An 18,215-nucleotide genomic window follows, 5' to 3' on the forward strand; every position below is an offset into this window, starting at 1 on the left:
TTTAGAAGAGTGTATCTTTGGGGGTGAGGGCTCTTTGATTCGCTCTCCGAATAGATCCGCCACTACAGAAAGACTTCGACTACCAGTGGTTCAGACCCTAAGTGGGTGGCGATAAGAGAAATAACATTATGCAGTGTGAGTTGGGTACTCTTAATCGATATCGCTTCCTGCTAGTGAGTCACGAACAGTGTTGCACAAGTTCAAATGTAAAAACCTAACTAGTCGTTTTGTTTGTTTAATGTAAGGAATTTTTTTTTTTTTCAACTTTATTTCTTTTTGTTGTGTAGGCTTAGTAAGATTGACTAGAGAAGACTGTTAAAGCACAATCATATATATATATATATATATCGTTCTAGATTTATTGAGCATTTATTTATTTTTCTTTTCTCTTTTTACAGGCTCCTAGATGGGCATGTTTTCTATGTGGCTTGGGGTTGTTTATATACCAAAGTTTAGACGCTATTGATGGTAAGCAGGCTCGAAAGACCGGCTCTGCCAGTCCACTCGGAGAGTTGTTTGACCATGGGTGTGATTCTATGTCAACAGGTAAGGGTCAAGGAATTACCACATAATTCTACTAGGATAGATTTCTTTCATTGTAACTGGTTTTTAGTTTGTAATTCATTGATGGGCAATTTGAAGTTTCTATTAATATTTTTGGTAGGTTTCAAGAAACTAGAAAATTGATAATTAAGACCCAAGTTTGAGTTTAGTTTTATTTATTTATTTATTTTATTTATTTATTTATTTATTTATTGCCAGCAAAGGTGTGCGCTATGTACGTTTTCCACCAGTAACTGAGTGAGTCGTACTCGTATATTTCTGTAATTGGAAAAAAAAATATGTTCTTTTTGATATCCCGAAATACTTTACTCAAATCTACCCTCTCATCCCAGAGTTTAAAAACTTGTATGAGTAGAATACTTGGGGATATCAAAAGAACATATATCTAAGTGATAAAGACCAAAGTTCTTTATAAAAGAATTCCATACCGGTTTTCGGACTTGTCACGAACTACTTGTGCTAGCTAATATGGATTTTAGGTGCAAAATTAAGTGACGGAGAATTCTGAATGCTGAGACTAAGCTAAATAGTTTTCTCACCGGAAAACAGTCGAAAAATCCATATCTGGTTAACTTGTTTTCGAGAAAATTTTGTATGTATTTTCGGACCGTGTTCTTCTTACCAACCAGCACACAAAAAGTCACAACTGAATAGCTAGCTTTCGTTCGTTGTTCGTAGCTACTCGTTGGCGCGGGAGACCTGGTTTCGATTCTCGGCGGGAGCGTACGTGGTTCCGATCCAGCGTTAACGAGTTGTATGTCCACGTCTCATATAGCCTCACTACTGAAAGGAACGCTAACTTAAATCCAGATCCGTTCATTGTCCACATTATCTTTGTATGTGTTTATATAGATATATAAAATTTATACGGGATCATGTAGGTTAGGTTAGGGTCGGCCCTAAATCTATTTTCTCAAAATTATCTTAAGCTCCCCTCTAATAAATGTGACCGTTAAGTCCATTTTCAAAATAAAATTTATTCTAATTTCAGTACTGCCTTCCAAGGCTATTCCTGATTTTATTTTGTTTTTTTCTTTTTTCTTTTCTTTTCTTTTTCTTTTTTTTTTTAAATAATGTAAGTTAATAACTATCTTGATGCACCTGAAAACGGTAGATTTTGCTTCATTTCATGAGAACTGTTTACTGATGAGAAATCGAGCCTTTATTTTTTTGCCAGGAGGGTTTTTGTTACATATTTACTCCTTGCAAATGCGTATTTTCTGTATTATTTGTACACGCCTATTTCAGATCAATATTGTGATGATAGGGATTTTTCATCAATTTTATATTGGAAGCATGACTAATGAACAATGGGGTAAATGTAACAGATAATGATTGATTAAAAGTACTGTCCAGTGTTTGTGTAATGGACCTAAGTCAGTATGACCGGTAGTGGGATTCGAACGGAACATCTGATTGCAAAACAAGAATCCTAACCTCTTCCCTACACGAAAGACTATTGACATTTACATTTCTTCGGAAGTTAGAGAGGAAATCTTCAAAGAAAACTCTTTCGTAAGCGAGCAATACCGAGAATTTTATGACAAAATTGTTTACTCACTCCCCCTACACCTAATGTGTTTGTAATTTATTGCCATCACGCAGCATAACAGCTGACAATTCAATGTTAGAAACGTCGGTCAAAGCAACAAATAGACATTCCGTGAGTCTTTATGTAAATCAGGCCAAAGACACGAGAAATCATTCGAACTCAAGGCTAGTCATTTTGGTTATATTCGTTAAGGTCAGAGTGAAAGGTCAAATAGCGGGGAATATCAGGGTTGCCACAAAGCTTGGAAATACGAGGAAGTGACGAGCTGGAGAGAGGGACAAGAGAGTTTGATTCCTTCCTTGACGATCTTTTAGAAATCATATTCACAGAAAAACATTGTCGCACTGATAATAATTAATTACGAAAATCCAGATTATAAGTTTAGCGTCGATACAGTTGGATACTTAGCACTTTTAACTTCGTGTTCGATTCCTGGTTTAAAATAATAATAATAATAATAATTAGGTAACAAGGTAGAAATGTGGAATGCTAAACAGAAATTTACTTTTCACTTCGAACTTGTTTCCTAATCACAAATGAATCCGTCCAAACATTCTTAGCTGCCTCCTCCTCCTCCTCATATGATTCTATACATGTCGATATGTCAAAGGACGTCGACTCCATTGATCATAACTAACTTCTTAACAAGTTAAAAAATATTGGATTATCAAAGTAGAAACAGACAATATATCATCTAGTGAAGGCCAAGTAGGGAAGACAGTACTCCAAGAATCTCTCGTAGAACCCCTTCTTTTCCCTTTATTTATAAATGATTTACCCGAAAATTAAAAGAATATACTGTATGCAGATGACATAAAACTGTTTAGAATAGTGAACAATTTATATGATAAGTACTTATATATATATATTATAAAAAGATCTAGAATACTTATTATAAGAAGATTAGATACAATGAATAACTGATGCAAAAGTAATTTATTATAAATTAACTGTGAAAATACTAAATATATGACATTTAGGAAGAAGATTCAATGTTTTGTCAGTACATGTATAATCAAATGGAGTACCAAGAAAAAGAAAGAACAAATAAAGGATCTACGTAAATTTAGCAGTCATATAAATGATATGGTACAAGGGGCGAGAAAAGTAATAAGGTTTATATTCAATCAATGACCTAATTTTAATGATGGTAGTTTATATGCTTATATATACGACAGACTTGTTAGATCTAAACAATTTTGGTTCAGTCATATGGAACAGTATCTTGACGTGCTAATAAAATAGAAGCAGTTCAGAAGGGTTTTGTTAGACTGTTTTGTGTTATAAAATGAAACATTGTGCCCACGGGTTTTCTGGGGTACTCCAGTTTCCTTCACATTCTTATTCCACCAATTCTTCTCCATCATTCACGTGCCTTAATCGTCCGTCTCTCAGCCTAACAGGCATAATCGTGTGATCAAACGGAAAGATTTCATTTCATTTAGGGATTTTGACTTCAAGTGGTATACATGTTTCTTAAAGTTCAAAGAAAACACACAGCAAGCTTTATTAAATTTGAATATATTTTTTTGCGAATGGTAGAAGTTTGCTTCCTTCCCGTTCATTAAAATCTTTGTCAATGGATGAAAACAATGGTGAACTGCATACATTGTAGTATGCATTTAGTATAATTATCAATTGTATTATCATACTAGTTGAAATGCTCCTTCTTCACATGGACAGAACAGTTTTATAGAAAGTATTTAAACCCTTCCCTACTTAAGATACACATTTTAAGGAAAATTTAATTATAAAAATCCCTAATATCACTCCTTTTCCACTCCACTTCTTACCTTTTTGCCGGTGGGGCTGAATATGGCATCGGGAGTGTCAATATTCATCTAAGAAAAGAGGAGGGGTCACGGTGGCTCAGTGGTAGAGCTCTTACCTCTGGTGCGTGGGGTCCCTTATTCGATCCCCGGCCAAGTAAGTTTGTGGTGGACAACATCGTGTCCTCGGGTTTTCTCGGAGTATTCCCGTTTCCTCTCATATTCTCAGTTTACCAGTTCTTCCATCATTGTTCACTTGACTTAATTACCAGTCTCCCTTAGCCTAACAGGCATAATCGTCGGACGTTAAACTGAAAGATTTCATTTATTATTCATCTCAGCGACCTCAAACTATGACTTAGACACTATTATTGATTGTTTTTAACATTGCATGTTACTCCCTTCCCATCCTTGATGGCGATGGAAGATGAGCTTTTAAACGGCATCGGAAGTGTCACCATTCATTTCAGCGACCCGGAAAATTGGATTGGGAACTAACGTCGGTCGTTTTCGATTATTTTTACGTGTCACAACTTCCAACTCCACGTCCATGCTGAAATTTTTCAATGTAATTTCAGTGCCAGATTTAGGAAACGAGAAACCGGGACACTAATCTCAGGCTATATATAAGGTAAGGGTTCTTACTTATTTGGTCAGAGTCAATTCATGACCTTTCTTTCCCAGGTTACTAATCACAATTTTCCAGTTCATTCTACACACACCTAACACAAATGAAGCACCACAAGGATGTATAAAAATTGTGAAAAGGTGACATAAGAGGATCTGCCCGGCGTTCCCTTATTCCGAACTCCAATTTGTTCTGTTTAATACATTCTAAATATTGCGCGAATTAGGACAACACTCTCCTATTTATGATTGAAGAAAAACCTTTTTCTTTGTCGCGTCGCTACCCGAGTCAGAAACACTATCCTAAAAGAAATACAAATTTAGCAAGAAAGGAATCCGTTTACGATAAATACAGAACGATAAACAAAAAGTAAATCTCTTTAAAGTCTTATGCAGGCGCTCCAAGAGTTCAGCAGAAGAAAAATCCAGTATCAAAATTAAACAAGATACATATCTTTATGTGTTTAAACTGCCACTTCTTGTGCTAGACTAAGTTGTTACGGGATTTTAACCTGAAAATTACTGAAAATTTGGCTTCACTCTTAACCGAAAAAGACCACTCTACCCCACGGAACTGGATAAAACTCGCGATTGTAAAGTTGTTCGTCAGAAGACGGCAGATAGTACGAAATAAATAGTTTAAATACGGTTAACATGCAGCGACTGAGAGCAGTACTACCATTGTTGATGAGAATTTCAACAATGAAGCAGTTTTGCACTGCCGATTGAAGTATAAAATAACTAGTAGTTAGAGCCCGTCATCGGGGTGGGGATGGGGGCGTTCTTTTCCATTTGAAAGTGATACTCAAGAAATTGCCATAACATATGACCCTCTTGAATATTTTTTTCTTTTTTTTTTTCGTCCCTGAAAGCTAAATAACTCATAGGACGAAACAATGGATGTGATTTTCAAACTCCTTGTTTGTTTAGTAAAATTAATTAGGTTCATGAATCTTCCGCAAACCTTGTGTTTTTAGGTAAGACATACTACTTCTTTCAGGTTGATTTTTTTCAATCTAAGGAACTAAAATAAGGACAAACAGGCATCCCGAAAGCCTTTTTCGGGACAGTTAATTCTTTCATTGAAAACCGGGACTTTCCCGGTGGGACGTCTGGCATATCTCTGTCTGTCTGTCTGTCTCTCTCTCTCTCTCTCTCTCTCTCTCTCTATATATATATATATATATATATATATATATATATATATATATATATAATAGAGAAGAGAGACTTTAGTATACTTAGTATGGCGTTGTATTGCTCGACGAACATGTATAAATTTAAATGAAATACATAGTCAGGTGTAAACTGTAAAGAAATCAGTGTCTTATTATTATTATTATTATTATTATTATTATTATTATTATTATTATTATTATTATTATTATTTTCAAATTCACAAGTGTGGTGATTATCACAGTTACACCACATTGTTTCTATGTGCAATGAAACAACATTTCATTTAATTTTCGCCAAGAAGGAACAAATAAAACGGAACAAATTCGTAAACACAAGAAATAACCAATTCTTATGAAGTAACATTTTTTGTAAGACCTAAAGTCATTCTTTGCTGTTTCGTAGATTTCTTTTGTAAAGTTTACATGCTGTAACTATAACAAATACTCAAAACTACATCATTTACGAGGAAATGTATATATATATATATATATATATATATATATATATATAATATATGAATGAATGAATGAATGAATGAAAATGTCTTTATTGAAGCGGGCGAGGTTCAGCCATGGCTGCTCTACCACCTAACCCTTGTCAAAAGAATACAATATTAAACATTACACATCAAAAGGAACAGAAAAAAAAAACTTTAAAAAAATACAAGTAAAAGAATAAATCAGAAAATAAACAAGTGACATATGCAATAAAAAGTATCGATATTGTTGGATTTAGCTAAGTTCTTACATAAAACTGTACATGTCGTAAGTGCCAGAGGCCAGTCGCTGGGATTTCATCAAATGTGATTTTAATGAATTTCGAAATGAATTAAATGACTTTATTTCCGTGAGAGCTTTTGGTATCGCATTCCATACTCTCGGACCTGCTCTAGAAAATGATCCTTGCACTATCTTCAGTTTAAGCCTTTGTACATTGAATTTCTCACTGTTACGCGTAACGTGAGAGTGAATTTGTGACCGCTTTGTAAATTTACAATATAAATATTGTGGGGATTGAGTTTTAAGGATTTTATATATCAGACAACTGTAGCGTAGGTATCTTCTTCTCGACATTGTTAAAATGTCGTTTCTATTTAGCACTGGTAGGATATGTTCCGATTTCTTTAAGTTAAAGGCAAACCTAATGCACGAGTTCTGTATTTTCTGTATAGTTTTAGAATTGTAAACAGAGAGAGATGGTCCATATACAGCGTCACAGTAGTCTAATAACGGTAAAACAAGAACTTGTATGAGATATAATTTCATAGACTGAGATAGAAAGTCTTTGGCTTTGTAAAGTCGACGTAATAAAGTAATAGCTTTATTACACTGAGTAGATATATGATTATTATAGTTTAGTTCCTTATCCAATATGAGTCCTAAGCTTTTCACATGGGTAGAGTAAGAAATATAAGTGTCCATAATTTTTATTTTTAGATCCGATGCCTTGATTTTACTCAACTGTTGTGAGGTTCCTATAATCGTAAATGTACACTTACTTGGGTTGATGGCAAGACCGTTATCAGTACACCATTCAGATACAGAGGTCAAATCTCTATTAACAAGTTCTACAGTTTGTTCAATATTTTGTGGTGATGACATGATGCAAAGTTGTGTGTCATCCGCGTAGCAATGCACAGTAGAGTATTTAATGGAATCTATGAGGTCAGCAATGTAAATAGAAAATAAAAGGGGACCCAAGATTGATCCTTGAGGTACTCCTTTGTTTATAACGAGTGCCGAAGATAAGGGATTTTGAGCTGTCCTAAGATATACTTGTTGCTTCCTGCCTAGTAAGTAGCTTTCAATCCAGTTTATGACGGTATCAGAAAATTTATAATACCTTAGTTTAGCCAACAACAGGTTATGATTAACTAGATCGAAGGCCTTGGTTAGGTCTAAGAGGACTATGATTGCAACTTGAGAGTTATCAACTGCGTTTAATATCCCATCTGTTACCTCGAGCATCGCACTGACAGTACTATGATGCTTACGAAAACCGGATTGAATAATAGGGATAATATTATTATGATTTACATAGTCGTATAATTGCTGGTTTACTAATTTTTCTACGATCTTTGACATTATTGGTAAGATACTAATTGGACGTAGCTCGTTTAAGGAAGTTACGCGGGGTTTCTTTGGTAGCGGTACCACTTTTGCTGTTTTCCAGGCAGTAGGAAAGCAGCCGTTAACTAGTGAATAATTAATTATTTTCGTTAGAGGTGATAGTATGAATGGCAACGCTAATTTGATCATTTTAGTGCTTATTGCATCAAGGCCAGCTGAGTTAGATTTTATGCTGTGTACCGCCTTTCTCACATCGGATTCATTTATTGGGTTAAATAGAAATGTTGTCTGTAGCTGTGGATGTTTTTTAGACAGAAATTTCTTAGTTTGATTGTCAACTCTCTCAGAATTAATAGGAGGCAAACCAGGAAGACTGACGAAATGATCATTAATAACATTTGGATCATTGATTTCACTGGAAAGTGCTACATCATTGTTCCTGCTACAAAGACCCAGCTCTTGTATTACTTTCCATTTGTCTTTAACTGCAGTGCAGTTTTTAATACGATAAGAGAAGTAAGCAATTTTTTCTTGTCGAATCACTGACGTTGTAAAGTTCCTAAGCCTTTTAAACTCTTCCCAATCTTGTTGGGTTTTGGTACGCTTGAACTTGAGATGTGCTCGATCACGCAATTTCATTAATAGCTTGGTATTACTTGAGAGATATGGGAGTTTAGTTTTAGAAAGCTTGATCTTTTTAATAGGAGCATGTACATCGAATATATGTGTTAATGCGTCCTGTACAAAGGAAACCTTACCGTCTATTGTTTCAAATGACTCAATGTTTTCCCAGTGTATGTATTGAGCATCGCTAAAGAAAAGATTTTCATCAAAACTACCATAATCTCGACAGCTAAGAATTTCAGGTTTCGGGCTAGGCGGTTTATTAATATCAAGAACCATGTATATAACACAGTGATCAGAATTTCCAATAGGGGGACTAACACCATGCAACGCCAGTCTGTCTCTGTTATCAGTAACAATAACATCTAACAAAGATTCACTTGTTTCAGTTATCCTAGTAGGCTCATTAATTATTTGAATAAGATTTAACCTATTTAATATTGAGTTTAAATATACCGTTTCAGGTTTGTTTATGCAAGTTTGGTCACAGTTCAGGTCGCCAATTAAATACAGAGAATCGACCTGTGGATAGAGCTCGATGACAATATCTTCAATAATTGATAGTGAAGTATACGATATATTGGGTGATCTGTATAATGCAGCAAAACCTATTGAATAAGAGTTTATGGCAATAAAGCTAATATTAAGATTTCTGGAGCTCCTTCGTGGTTAAGCGATTAGCGTACGCGCCTTTGGCGGTGGAGATATGGATTCGATTCCTGGCGCGAGTTCATGTGGTTCGGATTCCACTTAATCAGTAGGTACACGTCTCATATAGCCTCACTGTTGAACAAAACGTTAAACTCAAAATCAACTCATTAAGACTTATGTGGTGGACATACACCATGTGTGGGGTGTTCTCGGGATTCGTCCGTTTCCTCCCACTTTCTTCATTCATTTCACATCATCACTGTCTCCTTTAGTATAGCCGGCATAAGCGTGGTACGTAAAACTAAAGGATTTCATTTCATTAAGACTGTTCGTTAAATTTTACAGTTCGTGGGAATGTTTTTCAAAATTTGTTCAAAACAGACTGGTCAGTACTTCTAGAGAACGTGCATATATGCACATTTTTGTAGTATCTAAAAGAGTTAAGGGGACACAGTGACTGAACGATAGAGCACTTACTTTTGGTATGACAGTTCATGGTTAGATCCCATGCTATGTGAGCTTGTGGTAGACATTGTCCGTGGGTCTCCTCAGGAATCTACTGTTTCCTCCTGCATTCCTATTCTACCAAGTCTTTTATAATCATTCTCTATCATTTATCATCAGTTCTTTGTGCCTGGAATGTTAACAAAATAATTGAAAAGGTTAATAAAGGGCTTTGTACTTGCAAGACAGAAAGCAAATTTGTACACGTGTAACTTTTTGCTATAATTTTCGTGTTGTTGTTAATATTCCAATTGTTTTTTTGCACACAATAATTAATGACACGCAATTTTGCAATTACACTTTTTCTTCCATGTTCTTCACTGCAACAAAATGCAATACATGTTCTGTTCGTAAACCTCTAATGTGCTCGCTTTCTCTGATTATGATCTCAAGACTTTTTTTCCACGTGTTTTATGCCTTTTTTTAACATATAAATTTTAATGAAGAAGCCCCTCTATGTTCAGCGTTCCTTTTATCTTTATAGAAGGGGGGCACGGTGGCTCAGTGATAGAACGCTTATCTCTTATATGTAGGGTCCTTGGTTCGATTCTCAACCAATTAAGTTTGTGATGGACAACATCGTGTCCGTGGATTTTCTCGGGGTACTCTCTTTCCTCCCACTTTCTCATGCCACCAGTTCTTCCATCATGATTCACTTGTTTTAATCGTCTTCCTTAGCCCAAAGGGCAGGGTCGAATCTACGAAATATTACACCCGAGGCAAAGACGTATATCTGCCCCCCCCCCCCCCGTTCTCCCCAATTTTGTATCGAAATGGCGCCTCCTACATACTCTCAACCAGCTGGTTTCGGCACCAATGCCCCGAATTGACTCCTCCTAGATCCGGCCCTGCCAAAGGGCATAATCGTGGAACGTTAAACTCAGATTTCATTTCATTTTCTTTTATCATTATACACGATAAAATGTTTCATTATTGAATTCTAGAGAAAAGTAACGAAAAAGTTTCAACGATCAAAAAAAACCAAAACACTCTTGGTTGTCAATCAAATTAATGGAGTTTCTAAAAGAGCATTTTGTGCCTTGCATATATTAAATCGGCTAAGAAGTTTCTTACTGGTATCTCTGAAGATCAAACTCGTCAAGTCACTCGTATTTCCATATCTTGACTATTACGACTCAGTCTATTGTAATCTTTCCGATAATCAGTCAAAATGCTTGCAAGGAGTGCAAAATGCTTGCATTAAATGTATTTTAAGTTTAAATTACAGTAAACATCACACCATTTTAATAATAAACTCGATGGCTTGACATTATAGTACAAAGAAGACATTTACGTAATCTAACTTTTTGTTTAAAATATGTACAATGTAGAATTATCATATTTAGCGTGTAGGTCTTGCTTTCGGGCTTTGAACAAGATCACGGGATGATTTTTGGCTTTGTATACTCAATCATAACTCGAATTTATGTTGTGGCCCCGCGTAGCGTAGTCGCTAACACTCTCGCCTTCGGTGCGAGCGATCCCGGGTTCGATTCCCGATGGAGGCACTCGGTCGAAAAAGTGTAAAACGCTTTTTCAGGCCAGCCACCCTGAATGAGGTTCTCCTGGGTTTTCCTCATTCACACCAGGCCGGGGTGTTACGTAACTTTGTTTCAAGCCGCTTCTTTCCTTCCCCCAATCGTTTATTCCTTCCCTTTCCCCGGATTGTGTGCTCGCCGAGGGATGTCGTCCCTGAAAACGTGAAGGGCTAAATGGCCTTAGATGCCGAAAGCCCAGAAATGTACTACCATGAGCAAAATAAATGACGCGTCTCTTTATTTTGAAGTTTTTTGAAAATATCTCCGTTTTCTTTATATGTTCGAAATTTCGGAAGGTTTCCCCAGCTGGACAGGTTAATAACAAACCCGTTTTTAATATTTGTGTTAGATATTAGCTTAAAATAAAGAAATTAGAAGGAAAAAACATTAAATCGACAGAAATCTCGAGAATTACCAACTCTGCTAAAGTGGGAAATTTTCAAGAACGCGAGGGAATTCTGCAGTTCAACACGAAGCAGCGACATCTATGTCATTGAGAGAAGCGTGGATTAGATCTACAAACGAAAATTTTAACGAAATATTTCTAGTATGTCTTATTATATGCATTATCAGCGAACTCCAAATATATGAATCTATGCTAAGTATTAACGTATAGATAGTGCAAATAGTGGAAATTACCTATGGAAAAAGACGAATTGTTAGCCCAATCGTAATGAAAAATCGTCTTTACTGTAGAACAGGTTCAGCTTACGTAAGAGAGCAAATAGCTCAGTTAGGTAAAGCAACGAGTTTGTATACCGAAGGTAGACGGTTCGAATCCCGTGGAAGTACTGTTGTCATTTTTATCACTAAGGTTATTTTATTTATTTTTTATTTGGGAAAGAATCAAATTGTAACATATGTGTAAAACTCATGACGATACAAAAAAAAAAAAAAAAAAAAATCGTCGCATTTGCATTAGTGTGTCTAATTTTTGTTTGCAAACAGATTCGTAATTATTTCCCCTGTGCTCACTGATGCATAAAGAATGTTTTCCAGTAAATGTTAATTCTAATTTGGAGAATTTTATAGTTTCACAATGTTTCTCACTACATAGTCTTCTATCTACGTGTTTGGATATTTTGATAACAGATTTCCCTATTAAATGTTTAATTTTCTCTATAAATATTTGTCTTAAATTGAAATTGTTTTGAATTTACTACATAAGCAAAGTTGCCCGAAGGAGGGGAGCTCAAGTAATAGATATTCTACGTAAAAGCAACCTATTGTAGAATGATGATGCTTCTTACCTTCAGCACATAATCTTAACGTTAGAGAGTCAGAGAGAGAAAAATCCTGGTTTTTCCTCCTCTATGACCACCCATCTTAAACCTCTACATATCATTGTTCGTCTCACATAATTTCGGCTCTCCAAAGACATTCATATTTATTATTATTATTATTTAACACTCTTTATTCTACATGCCATCTCTCAATTTTTCGATACAGCCCCCTTAGTACTATGAAACTCTCTTCTTCCATAGTGAAATGGAAAAAGATCATATAATTGCCACTACTTTACAAGAATATAAACCAAAAACGTCAGTAGAAAGCACATTATAAAATTTACTTTTTGATGCTCGTTTTGTTGCCCCTCTTTCTCTGGCGCCCCGGGCAGTCGCCCGGCCCTTAGTCCGCCCTTGAAAGTACGGACGCATAACTAAGGACTGCGGAGGAGAGGTTAACTTCATGTTATGCCACTGGTTTGATGTGTTTGAAATGTTCAGTAAGTGATCAGTTGGTGAAATAATTTCGACGGTTACTGATGTTTAAAGTTTAGCTAAGACAAAGCAACCTAATCAAATACATTTGATATCGCGATGTCACAATTTGATTTTTCCTCACATAAAAAAGATAAAAACAATAGTAATAAAAACCCTTACTCGTACTGGGCTCCTAACTAACTAACAACCTAATTCTTACAGACTAGTTGCTCTGACCAACTGAGTTTCGATTTCTTACGCGAAAGAAGTCTGTTATATTAAGAGGCATGCTTTTCATTATCAAAACTGTTCGAAGTAATACGAACATGGCTTAAGAACAGAGACGGAACTGAATTACCACTCGATTGACCTTGAGGGCAAATCACCAAAGCGTAGCTATAAACGTAAGTTCAGCATGCATTTCTCTGGAGTTGTGTTCAGTATTCCTATCTGCCAGTCATGCTTGTTCGTAGGAGTAATGTGTTACAAACCTAACTTTCGATAGAGCACAATGACAGAGAATCAAAATTAATGAATTCTTGCCCTTGTGAACTTGGGATACCACCATGTGCAATAAAACTGTCGCGTCTTCTGAAGTGATATTTTATCGAAAATAACTCGTTTTCCTTTATATATCCGAAGTTTTTGAGGGTTTCAAAATGAAGAAACGTTACTGACAAACAAGGACGCATTTAGGGGTGGGTCCAGGTGGTCCGGACTCCCCTCTGAAATCCCAACTTCTCTGTAAATTTAGCCTAAATTTAAGGATTATCTTTTAAATTTTATTATAATTTATCCTAATATTGAAGTCGGACTTCTCTCGAAATAAATTACTGCATACGTGCCTGCTCACAATTTTCAATATATTCCTTAAATAAGTAAAATAACTAAATTAGGAGCAAAAAGCTTCAACACGGGCTAACTTTTGTCCGCTGCCAATATTGTTAGAAGGGATATTAATAGCAAAAACTGCTAGGCAATGCTGAACCTTGGAACTTCACTCCGAACAGCAAGCTTATTATTGAGAACTACATATGAAACATTTTATCAAAACTTATCTAGCTTTTACCTGGCATGAAATTATTATATACACCAAAATTCACTCTCCTAAAATGTGTATCTAAACATTGCTCTACGTATCTACGAAGCAATGAAAATTATTTATCGAAATATGTGAGCAGGGAATTCTAACAGCCAGCCATTTTATTTAAATCGTAGTAAACCCTGTAACCGGGCGTTAACGTGAAGACAAAGCTTGGTCCATTGGTAAAGTGTTGGAAGAATATAAACTCAATGTTCGTAGGTTCGAATCTATCCACTCACCATAACATTTTGTTCTTATGTGTAACGATGAAATAAGAAAGAAAAAATGTATAACCGTTAAGACAAAACTTCAACCAAGTCTGAAGAGAACAATACTAAAATAGTAATACAATGACGTCAACCAAAAATTATTTCATGTAGCGTTTGGACGAAATTACAGCTGTTAACAATTGCAGAAATAAAATCAGGCTGTAATGCAGTCTAGACTCCTGAATGCATTTACTTCCTGAAAACTTCCGTCTCGTCATTGGTATGCCGTTAATCATTGTAAAACCTTTCAATTGGAAGTGAAATGACACAAACTAAAACAGTTTTAAATCAATAAATGTCTATGTGTAAAAGTAGGTGTCTTTTATCTGTAGTTCTGAGTTCCTTTTACTTTGAAGTGACAAATGAGAGAAGAAAGTATGGTGTTCGAAAAAAAATCAAATTTGAGATTTCAACGAATTTACACGTATTATAGCCCCTAACACCGAAAAAGTTATTTTTCGATACATGTCCATCAGTTCGTCCGTCCGTTCGCTACACTTTTCTGTGCACTCGCCTAGAAACCATACCGTTCAACTTATCTGCACCAAATTTTAGTTTGATTTTCATAGTATTTCCTATAGTTTTTTTTTAATTTCCCTCCTACTCCCAAAACAAGGGTAGTTTCCTGTACGGTGAAAATAAAAAAAAAGATATTTTCTCATAACTGGCTCTAACGATCTTGTTTTCTTTCTTTTTTTATAAATCAATATTTAATTAGCAACCCTATTTTGTGGTATAAGGCATTTATCTGAGAAAAATCTACAAGGGGTAGTTTATACTAAGGGGGTGAGTTTTTTCTCAGTGATTTTCTCAAAATGGACTCAAATGTTTTCGTTCATATTTCATAAGTAAAGATTTCATTAATAACTTATCAATATGGCATAACTCGTTTGTCCTAAAAAAAAAATGCGAGGGGTAGTTTATTCTTGATGGAGTGTTGTCTGGGCGATTTTCTCAAAAACGACTCAAAAGAGTTTATTCATATTTCAAAAATAAATATTTCGTTAATAACCGAACAATATGGCAAAACTCGTTTGTCCTGAAAAAATATGCGAGGGGTAGTTTACTCTTGTGGGTGTTTTTCCTCCACCGTTTTCTCAAAAATGAGTCAAGCAATTTTGTTCGTACTCAGAAATAAATATTTCATTAAAAACCTAGTAATATGGAATAACTCGCTTACCCTGAAAGAATCTTCAAGAGATAGTTTATTCAGGGAGTTATTTTTCCCTCACGATTTTCTCAAAAATTACTCGGACAATTTTATTGATAATTCATAAATAAGTATTTCATTAATAACCCTATATTTTAGTATAAGTCATTTCTATGAAAAACAGTTACAATGGATAGTTTATTTTTGGGGTCAAGGTTTTTTCCCCGACAATTTTCTCGAACGACAGGCGATTTTGTTCAAATTTCGCAAATAAATATTTCATTAATAACCAAAAGTATATCTTAACTCATTGTTCGAAACAATTCACAAGAGGTAGGTTACTCCTGACGTGTTCTTTTTGAACGACTTTCCCAAAGTGACTCATTTGATTTTTTTCATATTTCATAAACAATGATTGCATTAATTGGTCTATTATATGTCTAATGAAAATGTGCTCAAAGTGTGAGTTAGTTTTGTAGTATGGATTTTCTTCAATCGAAGTTTTTTATTCGATAATCTGACATTCGATGTATTTGAATAATACGATAATGTTATTCGTATTATCCAAATACACACTTCAGTAACAACTGCGGCCTAACACAGTTAAGAAATTGAATTGAAAAAGTTTAGTGCGGTGGCCCTGTAATTGAATATTTTTTGAGAAACTCCCTAGATTTTTGTGGTAAACTCAGGCTTTTCTTTTTCGAGCGACAAAAGAGAGAAGAAAATATAGTGATTGTGAAAATATCAAATTCAGATTTCAACGGATTTACGTGTTTCATGGCGTCTACATACCGAAAATGTGACTTTTCGACACCCGTCCTTCCGGTCCGTCCGTTCGGCACACTTTTATATGCACTCGCCTAGAGGCCATACCGTTCAACTTATCTACACCAAATTTTAAACTTAGGGTTTACTTAGTATTCTTACAGGAGCTTTTCCATTTTTTCCTACCACCTAAAATAAGTGTGGTTTACAAACAGCCGAAAATCGAAAAACGCTATTTTCTCAAAAATGGTTTTAACAATTTTGTTTATTTTTCATTAATCAATATTTAATTAACAATCCTATATTGCAGTATCAGATATTTCTCTTAGAAAAATTTACGAGGGGTAGTTTATTCTTGGAGGTGACTTTTTCTCGACGATTTTCTCAGAAAAGACCCTGGCGAATTTTGTACACACTTCATAAATAAATATTTGACCTTACAACATGGTATAAGTCAATTGACCTGAAAAATATATGAGTAGTAGTTTATTCTTGTACTTGAATTTATTCCCAGTGAGTTTCTCAAACACGACCAGTTGGCAACCCTGTATCTCGACAACGAAGCTGAATTCGAAAACTGCAAGAGGACCATTTGTCTCCTTTTGATGTCACGAATCACCTCCCGAAGTTTGTGGACATCTTTCAGGTTCACCCTTAATGAAGCTTCTTTTCGAAAAGTTAACTATTAACTTTAGGCATTGTTTATCTTTTTTTAAATCACAAATGTCGTTATTAATTTTAAGGCAGAGAACTACTTCTGAGAGAATAGATCTTGAAAAATAATTTTAAAACTTAGACTTTTGATTTCGAGACATTCCAGACAAGACGAGACATTTTACAAGCCATCTCGTGTCCAAAACATTTGCCTCGTATTATCTTGGATGTCACAAAGCGCGTCTTGTCTCTTTCTCGAGACATGTCTTATCTCGTGCGCATTCGTTAACACTTGGGAAGGATTATCTTTCTACTCAAAGCATTGTTTTTTATAATGGTTGCATATTTATGATAATTGCTGTCCACATAAATTACAGTCCTTTCAGTTGAATTAATTATTATTATTATTATTATTATTATTATTATTGAAATTGCAATATCTAGTTTAACGTTGGACGATTATGCACCTACGCTAAGGGAGAATGATGATGAATGAAATGGTGAAATGAAGAAAGTGGGAGGAAAATGGAAAATCTCAAGAAAACACATACCCATGCACACGGTATTTGTCCACCTCAAATTTCACTTGGCACGAAGTGGAATCGAGCCACGGACCCCCTGCACCAAAGGTCCCTGCAATGCTTTATTATTATTATTATTATTATTATTATTATTAATAATAATAATAATAATAATAATAATAATAATAATAATAATAATAATAATAATAATAATAATTGAAGCGAGCTTAACGAGTTTTAACCGTACGACTCAACCAACGTTTGGGTGCCTGTTCGTTCGTCTGCTCCTCTCATAAAAGACATTTCATTTTAATGAAACTAGTGCGTGCCTTCTTTTAGCTCTGCGAAGTAACTATTGCTTGGAATATGAATCTGCAAAACATAAGAGGTAAAATTAACCAAATGGTGCAAGTTTCCACTTATATATACAAAACAATTTTGCAATCAACTACGTGAATCTTGTCCCATAAAGAAGCGGAAACCCCTACACCGAAGAGCCCTCCGAGATTTGATCATTGTCCACACGGACTGAAATTGTCATTTGAAGCCAAGACTTTAATATGAAGCCAATAATTTCTTTAAAATAGACGGAAAATTCGGAAGTTATAAGCATTTTCATATTTTTGCCTTTTCCCATAAGCGAGCCGTAGCCCCCTATACTGAAGACCCCCCCCCCGGAGATTTGATCATTGTCCACTCGGACTGAATTTGTCATTTGGAACCAACACTTTAATACGAAGCAAAATATTTCTTTAAAATAGACGAAAAATTCGAAAGTTATAAACATGTTAATAATTTTGCCTTTTCTCATAAGGGGGCCGTATTAGCCTACACTGAAGAGCCCCACGAGATTTGATCATTGACCACTTGGACTGAAATTCTCATTTGAAACCAAAACTTTAATATGAAGCCAAAAATTAAACTTTTACATCAATTTAAACTGACTGGGTTCCGGTTCCCCCCACTATTGTTTAGTTTATTTAAGTGGT

General features: G+C 35.2%; 1 protein-coding gene across 6 annotated transcripts in view; it reads left to right on the top strand.

Annotated features, from left to right (window-relative positions):
• Positions 1 to 18,215, top strand: part of bbc (choline/ethanolaminephosphotransferase 1 bbc) — a 120,275-nt gene that overhangs the window by 10,605 nt on the left and 91,455 nt on the right. For all 6 annotated transcript variants that reach the window (XM_081751048.1, XM_081751044.1, XM_081751045.1 and 3 more), the window contains exon 2: positions 399 to 546. In XM_081751048.1, coding sequence (XP_081607174.1) covers positions 399 to 546 — 148 coding nt within the window. The remainder of the gene's footprint in view (positions 1 to 398; positions 547 to 18,215) is intronic.

This window comes from Thermobia domestica, chromosome 3 (assembly GCF_964235325.1).
Source record: "Thermobia domestica chromosome 3, izTheDome1.hap1.1, whole genome shotgun sequence".
In the NCBI taxonomy this organism is placed as follows: Eukaryota; Metazoa; Arthropoda; class Insecta; order Zygentoma; family Lepismatidae; genus Thermobia; species Thermobia domestica.